This window comes from Hetaerina americana, unplaced genomic scaffold (assembly GCF_022747635.1).
Source record: "Hetaerina americana unplaced genomic scaffold, ioHetAmer1.1.p SCAF_14, whole genome shotgun sequence".
NCBI lineage: Eukaryota > Metazoa > Arthropoda > Insecta > Odonata > Calopterygidae > Hetaerina > Hetaerina americana.
In genome coordinates this window covers 9,965,463-9,983,249 of record NW_027286514.1, presented here as the reverse complement: position 1 = coordinate 9,983,249, position 17,787 = coordinate 9,965,463, and the positions used below count along the sequence as shown (strand labels likewise).

At 41.0% G+C, this 17,787-nt stretch overlaps 1 protein-coding gene across 1 annotated transcript in view; it reads right to left on the bottom strand.

Moving 5' to 3' along the window:
* Nucleotides 1–845: 845 nt before the first annotated feature.
* The window catches only part of TwdlE (TweedleE), a 32,609-nt gene continuing 15,667 nt past the window's right edge, over nucleotides 846–17,787 (bottom strand). The window contains exons 3-4 of the mRNA XM_071583590.1: nucleotides 5,377–5,895; nucleotides 846–3,446 (exon numbers count right to left, since the gene is read on the bottom strand). Coding sequence (XP_071439691.1) covers nucleotides 3,315–3,446; nucleotides 5,377–5,895 — 651 coding nt within the window. The 3' untranslated portion in view covers nucleotides 846–3,314. The remainder of the gene's footprint in view (nucleotides 3,447–5,376; nucleotides 5,896–17,787) is intronic.

The following is a 17,787-nucleotide window of genomic DNA, read 5'->3' as shown; positions in this document are numbered from 1 at the left end:
CAGGTTAAAATGTTCCAGTTCGTACTCCAGGGGTCTATTCCTGACCAATATCGCCATTGACTCCATGGGGTCAGCAATCATGATTTTGCATCTTAGTCAGCAAGAAATGCTTGGTTTTCGTTATTGCCAGTTCAATGATCAAATTATACTTAATTACTCTATTTTTGAGCTTATTTGTCCAACTGTAGGGATTTGAAAGTGTCAACTCAGTTCTTTCCTCTCGGTGCACGCCACCGTATTAACACTTTATGTAGTATCTAATGGTAAGAGCGACTTTGACCCAAGAAACTGAAGGAAACATTTTCAAAAGTCAAAAGACCCAATGCTAACTAAGTAAGAACAAAGAATGCCGATGCTTTTTTATTGAATAAACTATAGTTTTTGGTTCAATGACAGTACTAAAGATAAAATATGAATATAAATATAGCCTCTTCCTTGTGAATTTACGTTAAATTTAGTTAACTTCCTCTGTTCTTCTTTGGTTTTCTTGTAAACGAGCTTTTGGTCGCTGTTTTTTGGTATTATCTAATGTTATCATTCATCCAGCGAAGCGAATCTTGTTGCTCGATTTAGATGTTTAATTTAAATAAATATTCCTGTATCTTAAACAACTTAAGACTTGCATATCGATTCAGAGTTTTTTCAACCAGTTAGGGTTATTGCAGAAATTATAGAGGACGTAAATATTCTGTACTTTGATTCAAATTGATCGCTTGAGTCCTGGAAAAAGATTAATTTTATAGGAATTGAGAAGAAATAATAACTTTAGGTTTAATATAAAAAACTTTTATTTTTTTAACTTTTCATATTTTACAAAATAGTGTTCGAAAAGGGATTGGGGGTGACATGCACCAGATGCAGTACAAAAATAGATCTATACATTATAACATGAGTACAAAAGGGAAGGAAAAACGCCGCTTCAATAAAAATAATCATGCTGTTGAGTATTGGCTCTCAGGCTGCCCCGGCTACGTTATGCCTATTCACCTCTTATGTAATCGGTTGTAAGTTAAAATCGATAGCATTGAATTTTCGTACACTACCGAGCTCTTGGTTAACTTTTGGAGTGCGGGTTTCGTGATTGCTGAGTGCATATAAACTAATTGAATAACCCGTAATGTTCCAGCAACCACTTAACTCCGCCGCTTCCGAAAAATAATGTATGCAATCAGATTGAAATCTAAAGGCCAAAATACCATCCCATTTGTTTAAATTTTGAAAATCCTCGGAGGTGACTGAGAGATATTCACTATGGATATCTCATTACACTACCAGCAAGATGTGTCAAGTGAATCGGTTTTTTTCTGAAATTCTCCTATGTAGTTATTGAGCTAGTGCAAAGCGAGTTGTACCTTCCTAGTCTTTCCAAATATGCTTCCAAATCGCCAAGACTCAAAGCCTGAAAAGTGTGAGCGTTAACAAGTGGATGGACTGTAGGACCCGTCTTCGTCAATCTGCCCTTACGTCTTTGCCGGTGCCACCCTCTTCTTCTGCCTTGTTGTGTTTCGATTTGTAAATCACTAGTACGCCGACGACCTTTCATTCGTGTGTGTGTAGTATATATATAGTATATAATATTTATCCCTTCAGCAAATAGGTTCCTGTACCCCCATTTTACTACCGTTTACTCCTCGTTCCGCCGATAGCGGATTGCAATTTTCCCAACGCTACTTCTCTTATTTATTTTTAGGTGCTGTTTGAGGTCAATATATTTGTATTTTTCCGTAATACATAGAACGCATTTTATTTTGTTAGGTCACTGCGTTGCCGTGAGCGACGTATTGTATCCCGTCAATGACATCGACTTCGAGGGTCAGTAATACGTTGCCGGGCGAACTGAAGCTCCACCACATTCAATCTCAGCGATTTTGCGCCCGATTTTATATTACGATATCAACCGACTACGTTCAATCGGGGATTTTGGGGGGGTACTGTTTTGACGTGATGACGTCACGTCTTCCCATTGCATGTCCATCCGTCAGGGCCGGGTATTGCCGCCACTGGGTGACCAGGACGTTCTTCGTCTCACTTTCTTCCTCCCGCCTCTTACTATCTCCTCACGATCGGTGGCTCTCGATTGTGGGACCGAAAAAGCCCTTTCACTTGGCTCGGACCCGCAAGGAGGGCCTCGATCGTGATTAGAATGAGGTGGAATGTGCTACCCTGCGCGTGTCCAGAACCCCCCCCACCCCCACTCTGTTTTCGGTGCCGAGTGGGACGCGTTTTTTGGACACATCCGTGTCGATGTTTCTCGTTTCGTTGCAACATTTCCCGAGGGTATTGGCAAGGTGGACCTTCTTCTCCGTATTTGTCAATCTTTTGGTTCGTGTTTTACGCGAAAGCGACGCATTTTTTCGACACGCCCTAGATTTTTCTTCACCGCAAGTACGGAGTTTAAAAAAAATCTGCTGCATGACTTCTTCGTTTGTTGGGTAATGGAATTGGCGATCTTTGCTTTTTTTAAACCATTAGAACATGGGTGTCAATAGAAATTTCTTGTTACAAGAGCTCGGGTCGTTTTGAACGTTCTCCTGAACACGCTTTTTTTCTAATTCAGTGAGTCATTCACGAAGTAACTTAATTGTGTTTTTTTCCAATCTGAAGTCGTAGAAAACTCCATGTAATTTACAGGAGTCTTAACTTTTTTACAGAGCTGCTACTTCATACTCGTTTGACAATTCTGATTCAAGCCAATTCGAGAATGCGTACCTCTGATACTCTTAATTTGAGAAATTTTCGCAAGAATTTTTTGGCACGCATCTGTAAAAATAGCAATCGCAAATATCCATAACGCTGACCTGTCTGTGTGGTACGACGGGAAATTGCTAATTCGTAATGATTGCCTAACAGTTGACCTCGGGACTAGAGGGAACTTTTTCGATGTCTTTCCGCAGTTTCCCCTTCGATCCTAAAATTACAAACCGTTTGGTCAAACTAGCCAGCGCTCATTTACGTACAAGTTTGCCATCACATCGTGAAATCTTTTTTTAATCTCCGTAAGCATTTATTATTCTTTTTTTATTCGCGAGGCTTACGTACAGTTATTCTTTTATCTTTTTATTTTTTCAAACCTCAGCACTAGAATTTTACGCGAGGAGGGAAACGGCGATGCGTACCGGATAGGAACATGATCTACGGCAGCGCACCGCGGAAGAGTGACTTCGAGAGCTTAAATAGGGGATGGGGAAGGGGTTTCAGCGAGTCCCAGTTGTCGGGGAGGGACGGGGTGATTGCCGGGGTCCAAGGTCGTCGGTCGGATGGTGCGCATGGGGGTCGGCGGTGAGGGGCTCCGTTGCTAGGGGCGGACGGCGAATTTAATAGTGTCCTCCCGATGGTGCGCCATAAGAGGATTGTGGCGGCGCAGATGGTGCCGATGGGACCGAGGGTGCTCCGTATTCCTCCCTCGGGGGCGGTGCTGGTGGCCCATAGGCGTCCTTCTGTTGAGTCTGCAGAGAAAAGGTGGAAGATTGGTTAAAAAAGCCGTAAGATGGCATAAATTAATAGATGTCTTTTATGAATACGGAGGTCATAGATTAACTTATAGCTACGTAGATTTTTTAGTTAATATTGATTTTAAAATACTCAGCGCGTGTTATTAGCACCTTATAAATGTATTTAGTTCGCGCGGGAGCAGTAACTAATTCGGTGTAATTTTATTAATTCGAAAAACCGTATCACACAATTTCTGGTGATAAACTTAGTTGTCAATTTCAGTCAGCCGGCATTAACAAATACGTAAAAATTGAGCAAAATGTCATCACGAATGGAAACAGAAAATAGCACCCGTTGGCACTAGTTCCAATAGTAATATACATTTGGTTGATGCAGGAACTTAGAAGTAGTTGATTTGATTCCTCTAAGAAGCTTGTGGGGAAAGGTAACTTTTGGTTAGGAGTAGTAATAACTCCCGTCTTTCACTACTTTGCAGTTCTCGGAGTAACTATTAGATATAGATTAAGGGGGATAACATCGTGGAGGAATAAGCTACATGAAAATTCATTTTGAAACAGTGAAATTACTTTAGTACAAAAGATAAATACACATATTTAGTCTCTGTAATAATGTATGGGGGATTTTTAAGCAATCATGCTTCCTGGCAGAGATGGAACTCCATTTAATTAATTGTCAAACTTTGAGATTCTGAAAAGCAAAGTCAACCAAAATCTGCAAAGGTTGGAGATTCATTTCAATTGGGCTGGCAACAACGACCATTAGCTCCAGAGAATTTGGCAATCCCTGGCAATTCTGATAAAAAAGCTCATTTCCTGGTGAATTATGATAGATATCTCGAACGCCAAGATGGCCTCCACTAAGAATGAAACGAAGAAAATTTAATGCTCTACATTCGTGCATCTCTATTAATTTGCATTTTTTCTAAAAGTTGTTTTAACTTTTAGATTAATAAGATCCCCAGTCTCTGAATGCCAGCTGCGTTAACGTATTTGTTAAGCCTTTATTATTTCTATATTTAAAAGATAGTAAAGGATCTCGCCAAGTGTTAAACGTGAAGACTTTGTCGTTGTGTTAGTTGACTACATTTTTAATGCTTTGAGCTCACTTGCTCAACTTATACGAGAAACAGCATACTTATTAATTTTGATGTCTAAACTAAGCTAAACATTGCAAAACAATTCCAGGGAAATAAATATGAGTATTTGATTGTTGATATAACATCATCAACTGGAGATTTCACTTACTTACGAGCTTCCAAATCTGAGTAAATAAGAAATTTCATGCTCATCGTGCCATTTAAGAGTTGGGGATTGCTGGAGCAATGGGGGACCCTTGCGCAAATATTTACTTTTCGGGAGCGAATGTCTAATTGATATTGACACAAACTGCTTAAGAATGGATGAGGGTATCGTAAATCTCTTGCCAGGGAGATGGACGCCACGTGTGTTGTTTATTTATTCGTGCAATGACAGTAAGACATCGAAGGCGGCGTTATGCTTACATCATGTGGATTGCAAAGAAAATCTAGTTAGTTGGCGTGGAATGGAGTAGTGGAGGAATGGTTGGATACCGCTGCGGGTTGGCCGTAGAGAAAATTTTCTCCCGCGAGAAACATCCGGAAGCCAGAAAATACATGGCATACACAGGCAAAGCGTACTTAATACATAGCTGAATAATGTGAAAAGGATAAAGAACCTTAGTTTACGGCCAAATGGAAATACATTTAAGCATGCGAGTTGTCAATGGCCGTTAATGCGTTCCGACCCGTCTGTCTGTGAACACGTCCGTGAACTTGGTGTCACCAATGGATTTTGCGACTTTGGGACATTGAACTCGTGGGATAGAAATCGGAAGCCAGTTCGCCAATCAATGCAGAAGTCATTTGAGTTCTTCATTGTTTATTGAACAAATGGCCCCACTCACCTTGTAGCGGATGAAGTAGACCTCCGGCTTGGATGGCTTTGTGGGCGCTGGAGTGGGGATGTTGATCTCTGGCTGCTCCTCGGGCTTCTTCACGAGCACGTAGATGAGAGTCTTCTGCTCGTCCGGGGCTGGGAGGGCGATCTCGGGGACGGTCGGTGTGGGGGGCGTGGGGGCTTTGATGAACACGATCTTGTAGTGCTTCTGGGGGGGTGGGACGTGGATGGGCTTCTTGGGCGCCGAGTAAGTGGGCTCTGGGGGCGGGACGTGGACGTATACGTGCTTGTGGATGACAGGGGGCTGGGATGGGGCGCCGTACGCTGGGCCTCCTCCCGTGCTGCCGCTTATGGGTGCCGCGTAGCTGTCCAGCTGTGGCGAGCTGTAGCTCCCACCGAATCCGCTGCTGCCGAAGCTGTCTCCGCCTCCGCCCCCGTGGCCTCCGCCGAATCCACCCCCGAATCCTCCGCCGCCGCCGTGGAAGCCGGGTTTGGCTGCCGCCAACGCTACGAGCGATGCCAACAACTATGAGGGAAGAAGAAAGGTTTAGGCGTCGATGTATTTTTAAGTCTACTGTGTTTCGCCAGCTCGATCGTTGCAAATCGGTGAAAAATATTTCTAGGCGAATAATTACTTCGACTAAGAACCCGGCCCGGCGTTCAAATTCGGGGATGAAGAATTTTTTAGCGTATGGGGAAGTAGAAGAAGTGATTTTTTTACAGCATGCAGTAAATGATTGACCGTGAAGGGCGAAGGATTTAGAGCACCTCCTACAGAGAATTTGGGTTTAATTCGCCCTAGGTAACCAGCTCTCTCGCACCTATTCAATCAACCTTACGCTAAGCATTGTTCGCAATGACTGTTCTCTGTTCGTTCTAAATATCATGAGGATTTCATCTTATCCGTTCTGAAATTAAAAAAATAGTATGCCGAAGATCACCATTGAATTTTCCCCTGACATTATAAACCCGTCAGCCCCATTCCACGCCATTGGGAAATGCTTGCGTAGAAATAATGACAATAGCTAAACCTGACTAACTTCGGCAGAGAGTTTCATAATACATGCCATAAATGTCTTTGTTCGTATGCAATATTGATTAAATCCTTTGTTAATCAGTATGATCCCAATCGGCTAATGTTCTTAACTTCTCTTAACCTTATATCTAATTTTTTAACAACCAGTCCGGGTGTCATATGGTATGAATTTAGGACTCCTTTTAGAGTATCTAATGACTTCGTTCGGGTCATGAACTGACGTTTCTGTAGCTGGATGAGACCGAAGAAAACCATGTTTTGTTGAACTATCAACAATTCTAGAGACACACAGCCAAATAGTACAATAATCGACGCGTTGGTTTTCCCAGAGTAAAATCTAGTTTAATATTCATTCAGACCTACACTCCATGAGCCTACGCAAAAAATAAGCCAAATAGTTATTATTTACTATATATATATAATAGATATATTTCATCTAGAGTTAAGTTATTAATAATTTGCATAGTCCAAGGAGTTCGTCCTCAAAAGATTATTCATTGAAAGCTGAAATAATGCTATAAGAATCATCTATAATATTTGAGGTAAATAATTGAAAAACACCATAGGTGAGTTGAGAAGCAGGAATTAATATCAAAAGGCATCAAATTTTCAATCATCTCATGAAGTCACCAAATTAGATTGTCTTCCCTCATGCTGACTTTACTGTCTTAAAACTGTTACACCTATAGATCATGTAACAATCTTCTTCGAATCTTCACCACCGCATGTAGCGAGGAGTGACATCTTGCGTTCCCCAAGAAATCGAGACGTCTACCCCCAGAGTTGGAAAATTTCTTGGGAAAACTACCCGAGTTCAGATACGATTTAAATCAGTTGCACGCTTTGGGCGGAGAGCGGAACGTGGCCTTTTTTATCGAGGGCTCTTCCGACCGTTTCATTCGCCTGGAGGTGGGGGCGGATTCGACGCCCGACGGGCTTTTTGAGAGAGATCCCCCCCCTTTTCCCCCGGTCCCCCTCCAGCGAACCTTGATTGCGGAGGATGCGAGTTCGTTGCCGCATCGAAACAATTAGGTTGGCCGGGACTGCTTTTCTCTCGAGCTTTATGGGCCACGTTGACCCACTATCTCACTTGGGCGCGCGACTGGGAACGACGACCTTGCGAAGGACTTGAAGGCACTTGAGAAAATCGCGCGAGAAGATGGAGAATAGAAAGTATTGGAAAATGAAAGTGAAGATAGCGGTTGAGGATGTCCCTCGCAATAAGAAAAGCACCATTCTTACTTTCACGATAATAATAAGCAATTTCAAATCCACCAACAGCTTTGTTTGTTTTCCGACGCAATGTTTGACTGTCGAGCAACTAAGTTCGCATACATATTACGCGCACATCCTTCACAAGTAACGTCCTAGTATTCGGTTGGAATGCGCTATTGTACCACCCCGCTTCTGATCCAAAAGTCGAGCCATTAGTGGGGTATTATTTCCTGCTTAGAGAGATAATTTAGAGTTAGAAAAGCAGGGAACATATTAGTCATAAAACTAATGAAACTCTGCTGTCGATGTGTTCAGAGGAACTTCCTAGAAAATGCAGTTACGCCGTCGCGTCTTCCTCCGTCCTTACTGAAGAAAAAAATAAGTAGGTGCTAGAACATGTTGAAATTTCTCCAAATTCACCCTCGAGAATTGTGAAAGGGCGTTGGAAAAGCTTAATTAAAATATTTATATTTGAAAATCTTTACCTCTTCTGGTGATGTCGTCAGAGCACCGGATGATAGATGAGAGTTTATTTCTTTTAGAAAGGGTTGGAAAAAAAACACTTGCTTAGATGTAATACAAAGGGATGGGAATTCCCCGCCGCTTCGTGGGAAAATATCTGGGAAATAAGGATCATCAGAAAAACGCCAGGCGGCGACGCAATGGCCATTGTTCATCTTCAAAGACAGCGCACTGACGCCCACGCAAATACACACTCTCTCTGTCTCTTTGTCTCCCTCAACCTTAACTCCATCGTCACCAAGGGAACCTTCCCCTCGTTCATTTTCCCTCGCTACCAGAAGCCAACCAGTCTCATTACACTCTCTCCTTTTCTCTTCCACTCCCGATTCTTTCTCTGCCTCTGTCTCCCCTTCTCATTCATACTTCCCCCATCCTCCGCCCCATTCTCCCTCCCACGCTTCCTCCCTCTAGATAGAAGTGTTTGGAAAAGAACACAATGAGACCCACTTATGTGTTCACCCGCGAGGGCCCAGATTGCTCTCGTTCCACCCCCCCCCCTCCCCCTAACTCATTTCTCCTCCTCCGTCTCGCACTTTTGCCCGCGTTCATTTAAGTGGCGGGGGAGGAGGGGTGACACCTACCAGAGAGGGGAGGGGAAGTGAAGACTCTTCCTGTATGTATGTATGAATACATATATTTTTTCCTCGGTCCCACTTTCCCTACGGCACGCGACCTCACCCCACCAACCCTCCCACTCCCTCTCCCAAGTCTCCCCTCACACTCCCTCCCACTCTTTTACCGCCAACGCTCGGTCGCCTCCCTCCTTTCCTCCCATCGAGGGATAGCATAAATCCGACTAACCTTTCACCCTTATCTGGAGTCTCTCATCATCGTCAGGATATCTCCCCCTTTATCCACCTCCTGTCGGCGGTAGCAATCCTGACGCCACCCCTTCCGCGTGAGAAATGGCCGAGTGACAAGATTTTTCAAAAGCGCCATTGGGGGGAGGGGGGCTGACGGGGGTGATTGAGAAGAGCAAACCCGCCCTCGTCGATTTTCACCGCGCAGCAATTTCCCCTCTTTGAACTCGCGAAGTATGCGCGCTCATAGGAACGCATAGAAAACACTTCGAGGGTTTTACTGTGGGATTGTAATTAGGGCCGAATCCTTAACCTCCCTCCCGAGTGTGATTACTTCTTGCAGAGTAAATTAGAGTACAAACCCCGTTTCGAGGAATGTTTATGCCTAGACACGGGGGGTAGCTGGGTAAAACTTCGCCGTTTCTCATCTGGTACGATTCGTTTTGATTGACCCAATATTTTAAAACGCTGAATTGAAATTTTGTGGATGAATATTCTATCAAAAGTCAATTTAACACGAAGCTGCGCAGTATGTGCTTTGTTTTGAAATGAACCCAGTGTACTACGCCCGTTGTGTCTCTTTTATCACGAAAAATCCGAATATTCCTGAGAGTCATCGTATTATTAAGTGGCTGTTATCTTTTGATAAAAACATTGAGCTGCTCAATTTTTATTGCGGTTTTAATGCAACACGAATATATCTGACGAAAGCATCAGCTTCGTACTTAACTGTGCGGGCGTACTACTGCGCGCTAGGAAACAATGGGAACAATGCTGCCGTTAATGTTCATTATCTCATCATGTGTGCGTAAGAATTTTAAATTACATTTCCCTCGTCACTTAATGAAAACATGCTCCTAATTGAAACACGCCATCCAAATTGAACCCTTACATTTTTTCCTTTTACCTACCTGGAGCAAAAACTAACGTTAGGAGTTCGATCGTGGGAGTTAATACGATATTTATAAGTTATTACAGATGATGGCAATAGAATAAAAAATATGACAGATTGTGGAATGATACCGTTTGACCGCTCCTGGAATAAATTGTGATTTTGGAGAAAAGAAATCTCAGGGAGAGGTATTTAACCACCACCATTAATAATACAAAGAGTAAAAACACAAATGGGATTCTAGATTTCCCTGGTAGAAGTGAAACTGGAAAATTTTAATATTTCTCGTAATTAATTAAGAGTTGAAGATTAGGCACGTATACAAATCACCGTAGCCTAACGTCAGAATTGATTCCGTTGAAGTACTTGGGTGGGGGTACGTTATTGCTTGGAATTTAAGAAATTTAAATTGTGGATTTTTGAGACTGAGATGAAATCGTAAGGTGCGAATGAAATGAAATACGACTGTGCAGTTATCAGTCAAACAAATAGAAATTGGCAGAAACTATCAAGTAATTTAACTAACATCAGAGGCGATGTTCATATTAAATTTATTCGACGAATAGGTGGGAGATTAATAGGAACAAAATTGAAAAAAAAACGAATATCTAATTGGTCACGGTTTTATCACCTTAATTTTCCCTTTCCTTTTCATTTTTTATTACCCATCTGTGAGAAGTAATCCTAGATTATCACAATGTAGAGTACAGGAATATACTACACCGGAATCTATATACAAATGATGGATATGCTGTAATTCATGCTAGCCAGTTCTAATCAGTATTATTAGCTGATTTCATTTGCTAATTGATTCTTTCTTATTGCTAAGTTGATCAATAAACAATTAGTTGCCAGTAATAGCTAATGGAAATTTTAAAATAAGCATTCAAAACACCCCATGTATCGTCTTCTTAGCAAATGTATAATTACGAAAATCTGAATCGATTGGCCAAATATATGTAATCACATTCATTGCCACGAATGAAATTTATCTCAATCATTAAAATAAGGAGTAACAATTTTTATAAATTAATTTTGAACGTAATAATCAGAATAACCCCATGTTCAGTTTTTTAGTGCTAGTTATACGAAAAAAATAGTTTGAAATGATTCAGAATTGTATTTTATATGGAAACTTCAACCCTTAAGAATATATTATTATTGTTATTAGATCTCTCTGTGTGTTAATATGCTCGCGCCTGTTGCATGGCAACTAATATCTCTGATTAGCTTTTTTTGGCCTCGTGAAGCCTTAGGAAACTGATCAGGCTCTGCCAGTGATTACCGATAATATATGTTCTGCTTAACCATTCAAAATAATTCCGTTTTCTTGAAGTACTTCCCATTACTGCTGGGAACATCTTCCTTAGTAAGACCACAATCGCGCTTTTCTTAGAATCGATATTTACTCTCAACGATTTGTAAGAAGACCGAAGTTCTAGCAAAGAGAGATTTTATTTGTCCGGATTGAATGCTAGTTTTTTTCGTGCGAAATAAGTCCAAATATCCAATTGGGGAACAATTTGTGCCAGCTCACCAGAAGGATCTTCATGGTACTTCTCGACGGTTGTACTAGGATGCAGGAATTTGAACGATCGCACCGACTCTCCTTGCCCCTTGTCTTAAATGTTTCTTGCTCCTCCTGTCTTCCTTCGCCGAGAACTCCTGAGGGACTGATACCGAAGGGCTTTCTCCGCGGCGCTTATAAACCGTCGCCCGACATCGAGGATCACCACCCTCCCTCCCCACTCGCCCCACTCCTCGGTCCTCCCTGAAAACTCCACTACCCTCCTATCCCTACCCCTTCCCCACCCCCACTCTCCCTCACCTTCGGTCGGTCTCCGAAATAAAAACAAGTGAACCGAGGGCGAACGCTCCCCTTCGGAAAGGCGCCTCTCCGTACTCTCCCACCCACCCTCTCACTCTTCGGGAGACCACGTGACCCACCGCGAGGTGAGCAAGGGGTTAAAGGAGAACCCCAAGTGGGGAGGATGGAGGGAGGGGGATGATGGGAAGGCGGGCGCATCGCATGCACGTTCGCGGTGGTGCATCGGGGGCGCGTCGGAGAGACAGAGAGAGTTGGGTTGGCGGGGGGAGAAAGAGGGGGGACGGTTGGCGGGAGGGGACGGTGGAAGCAGTTGGCGGTCTCATGAGAAGGGGGAGTTTTCACTCGTCCCGACCATCCTCTCCAAGTCGGATGGCCGCTACGCTTGTGGGCCACGAACCCGAGGGGCCGAGTGCGGGGGAAAGGGAGATAGGTAGGGGGGACGGGACCTCGTTGGTGGGGAAGGGTATGGGGTCGTAGGAGTAGTATGATGTGGGGGGATTAGGGGGGGGGGAGTTGAGAAGAGTCTCGGAGCGTGGCTACCGGAATCTTTCCCAACCATCCGTCCCCGACGTCCCATCCTCCTCTCTTGAAACTCTCACTCCTCCCTTTCTCTCTCTCTCTCTCTCTACCTCTAGAAACAAGATCCACTCCCCACTCACCTTCGGTTTTCTTGCGAGATCGTCTTCAATCCTTCGAGACCCTTTCGCCCACCCATGTCTCTCCCCCATGATCCCACTCTATCGCCTCAGGGTTGATCTCTCCATCACCGGTCCGCCAACCGTCGCGACGGCGGAGTAAGGACAGACCCTCAGGGTCTCCCCCCCTCCACCACCACTCGCTCGACTTCTATCTGACGTCTTCTTTGTTTTCCTTCGTCCCATCAAATCTTATGCATTCAATCTTTTTTTCCTCTTACCCAAGAAGGTCAATCCTTGGTAGAATGATGTAGTACGAGCCTCGTCTCGCGGAATGCGAAGAATGAAGGAAAATTTGCTTCAGCTCCCGTGGAAAGGAAGATAATTTTCCTTTATTTCGATATAAGTGCCAAATTAAAATGTTCCATTTAAGTATCACTCCCGATAAAGTTAATTAATAACTTGAAATCTGGTGGAATACGTAGTTCTATGAGGTTAAATAAATAAATTCACGATGCTATGTTCTTCCGCTCTACATGTGGAGTGCCTTCTTTGCGAATTCTGGAGGAGGTGATCCAAGGACTCATGTTGCACAACTTCTGTCCCGAGGACCGATATCCCTCAGATATCGCTGAACTTTTCAAAACATATAAATTCTTGAAATGGTGTCAGAAACGAATCGCTACCAGTGTAAGGCATGATATATTTGGAACAATTATGATGATCGTGGCAATAAATGGCTTTCACTTGACTTTACTATAAGTGAAGAAATACCTGCCACTTACGGACTATATCATCTGAATACTTTTCATGTGAAATTTGCGACAGGATTCTTCAAACTAGAAGAATAAAGATAATGTGATGTTGCGAGTGCTTAGTTGTGAATTTTTTGTGTATTATTAGGCCTAGTTATAAAACAAAAAATTGATGATCATCATTAATATTCACTTCGGCTGGTTGAAAGGGCGATATGGTCCGCCGATCACCGAGTGAATTTTCAAAATGATAAAAATTCCACAGTTATTAATTTAGCCGCTTTAAAGAGGTCAATAAAAATGTTAGCGATATTTGAAAGCATGTCAAAACGTTTTGCTTCTACTTACTGACGGTGCAATTAAATTGTGCTTGTTTCGTTACCCTAGATATGATTTACTCTCATGCTACGGATGACGTGACTTACAAAAAAATAATCATCCGTCCCTTGAGAGCGTTGGGATTTATTTTCTCGAGAAATCACGTACGTATATACGCTTTGTTTAGGTGATGGATATTTAAAAAAGTTCCTCTTATACCTTCATTAATGGTTAAAGCTCTTTAAATGGCTCAAATCCTGTGCAAAGAGTCGCAAATATTGTTTTGTAACAAATAATTATCAAACTCCTGAGCCTTTTAAGTTTTTATTAAGTTCTATAATGAAATGTTTAGTACGTTTAATCTTTAAAAATGCAGTACAACCAAAATCTTACGGTTAATATAACAAAAAGGTTAGAGTGATGGTCATTTGGCCGGTCCCTGTGCCGGTAATGGTTTCCCAGGAAGATCTGGTACGCGAAAAGTCACAGCTTCCGTGGACATCGAACCCGGGATCCACGAACAGCAGTTCAAAGCTCTACCCCTGGACTACCGTGACCCAAATACATGCCACACACACAAATACACACACACATATACATGCATAAATATAAATAGAAAATACGAGTAGGCCAAAAGCTCCAACTTCCTTAAATGTGTCCATTTATTTTCTTTTGTGTGTTCTATTGTACCGTCCAAGTGTTATATTGCTCTCGTGAGTATTTCTGCAACACTAATATATATATATATATATATATATATATATATATATATATATATATATATATATATATATAACGGGCCGTGGTAGTCCAGGGGGTAGAGCGCTGGACAGCTGACCGTAGGGTTCCGGGTTCGATTCCCGGGCGAGGCACTCTGGGCACCTGCGGCTTCATCCAAGCTAGATTGATTTTTCGGGTACCAGGTCTTCCTGGGAAACCATAACCGGCACAGGGAAAGGAACTGGCCCCCCTAGCCTGATGTGTGGATTTCACACGCCGTCAGGCTTAATACTGGGTGAACTCTACCATCACCTACCAAACCGACCTTCGGGTTGATTACTGTGTTAATGGTTTATGTGTATATATATATATATATACATACACACACACATATATATATATTTTATATATATATATATATATATATATATATATATATATATATATATACACACACACACATATATATATATATAAATATATATATATACACACACACATATATATATATATATTACATATATATATATATATATATATATATATATATATATATATATATATATATATATATATATATATATATATATGTATGTATATCTATAAGGAGGCTTGAAGAAGGCCTCGGAGGAGGACGAAGCTCAAACATTTTACCGTGTGCCGTGTGAGTGTCCTTTTAAATGTTACTATATCATTTGTGTTCTATTGTGCCGTCCCATTATTATACTGCTCGGGTGTGTGTTTCCGTATAATCGATAGAAATATATATATATATATATATATATATATATCCATTGAATCAATATACGTTCGCCATACGGAGGGTTTCCGTGTTTGAATGCATGTATGTATGTGTATATATATATATTAAAAATATCATATACACACACACACACATATATATACATATATATATATGTATATATATTAAAAATATCATATACACACACACACATATATATATACATATATATATATATATATATATATATATATATATATATATATATATATATATATATACATACATGCACTCAAACACGGAAACCCTCCGCATGGCGAACGTATATTGATTCAATGGAAATAGATATTAAGAAAAGGGATAGGAACACATATAAAAGTTGCTGGTTAAGACATCGGCCCGGCAAGTCGAAAGATCTATGCATATGTTTATAAATAAATAAATATAAATAAATAAATATATATATATATATATATATATATATATATATATATATATATATACACATACACACGTGGGCCGCGGTAGTACAGGGGCAGAGCGTTGGACCGGAGGGCCCGGGTTCGATTTCCGGGCTAGCCTCTCTGGGTACCTGCAGCTCCACCCAAGCTATGTGATTTGTCGGGTGCCAGATCTTCCTGGGATACCATATCCGGAACAGGGAAAGGAACTGGCCCCCCTACCCCGATGTGTGGATTTCACACGCCGTCAGGCTTAATACTGGGTGAACTCTACCATCACCTACCAAACCGACTTTCCGGTTGACTACTGTGTTTATGGTTTTTATATCTGTGTATATATACGTGCATATCGCTTGATATGCTCAGGGAAATGTATCGAGATATGTAATTATGACGCTATATTATTTACACACAGCAGTAATTCATTGCTTGAAAATAGACATTTTCATGCCGTTATGGTCAACTAAAGCTGATGTGGTGTTATGTTTCTTTGTCGATGGAAAAATTGTGACGTACTTAGTGTCGGATTGAATTTTAAAATTTACTACGAAATAATAATTAAAATTAAGGGATACATTCATGGCAATTTTAGTAGCATATATTGAGATTTTATTTATATATTTTCCATTAGTGCGAAAATAGCAATTCAATCTTTAACATTGGAATTTGAACATTCATATAATAATTTGAAAATTACATACACCCAAGCCCTAGTTGAAAGAAAAACCACCTAGGCCCGCGAATCAATCGAACCCGCGACATATAGGTTAGCAGAAGAGGACGTTACCCCGCCGCCACCGGATTACCAAGTCATAAACGTTGAAACCGAACATTTTTGAACAAAGAAAGGAAAGCTATTAAAGCTGCCTTCAAAGATTTAGCTGAGAACATTGGAATGATGTTTATTTAGATTCTTGGCTCTTAAGACTGGAACTCATCGAGCAAAACATCGCAACTGTCTCTGCTACGGTCTCGTTATTTCATAACTGCATCTATGTTCCCGCAGTAGAAATCTTTTGACCATTGTTTTAAGATTTGGAGAAATCTAAAACTTTTTGTACCTACATTTAGCTCCCAACCTTTCTCTCCCCCTTCCCACGACGAGCGAGGCTAAGATTTAATAATTGCGATGATGAGCCCTTTGTTGACACTCAACGACACAGGGACAATGAATCTTTTCTCTCACCCCCAGAGCTATGCTAGCTGATGATTTTACGTAAACTGATTCGTAATACGCAACTGCCTTGACGGCAAAAGAGATAGGTATGATTAAATACACATTTTCCCTTAGCCCTAATTTCGTGCTAAGAATCGATTTTTTCTGGGACCTGTTTGGCCATTATTCCTTGAATCATAATTAAATGTGCATGCAGTGCTTTTTAATATGATGTGCTTCCTAATTATTTGCTGCATTGAAAAAATTATTTTGTGAAAGATTAACGTGCGGATATTGTGAGCATTTAACAGTTCTCATAAATGGATGTCGAAAATCTATCTTAAACATTTTCCTAAATAGCTTTTAACATTAGGAGCGAAGAAAATTGTAGGATTCAAATTGATATTTTGTCCATTCACTTCCCATTCCTGGGTTAATCTATTAGAGGCTATACTGAGGTTATGATCCTCGTAGCTGGCTGATTCCGTCGTCTCTGTGTCCCAGTGACAATATGGTTGGCTGATGTTTTGGCTATATCCCAAATGCCTTGAGTTCAGTATTGTCATCCTGGAAGGGATTAGGCAAGTGAGAATATTTTCTCCAGGCTTCAGATACTGTGGAGATCCCCTCTATTAGTAAGCTGAATAACGGCACTGCTAGGGGTTTAGTACATAAACAGAAATATTGGTGATTTACTTGCAATGAAAATATACTATGCAAGTATCAACATTAGAATTTCAGTATTGGTAATTATCAAATCCATCGAAAATATATACCGAATTTAATCTCCGTTATTTTCTTGCAAGTAATTTTACGGGTTTTGCGGTAGAATTAAATTGCTTTTTATAAATCCTCACAACCTAATAAAATGAATGGGCTTTGGTCTTATTCCCGTATCAGTTAGCGAACTAACTTAAATTCAACCTTTAGTTTCATTAGCTTGCTAGGTATTGTACAGGATTTCATTGAATCCTGGTATAATGAAAATACAGAAATGAATGCTATGAGAAATTTGTAAGTGGCAAATTTTTTCACAACTTACAAATAAAATATTAAATTGAAGCGTAAAGAAACGTTGCAACGGAAATCATGTCGTTTCATTGCAATAAAAACTGCGAAACCAAAATACATGTGGGTGTATTGAACCAAAAGTCCACGGCTAGGTGACTAAAATAGGTCAAATAAAAATATTTTAAAACGGTTTCGATGCCAAGTTCTGGGTAATCATTTGAGAAAATTATCGAGTACAAAAATACTTAGTGCTGTCAAAAAAATATCGATATTTTTTTCGTATCCCTGGGCTCTGCTAGTGATCAAATTCTATGATTTATAGGTTAA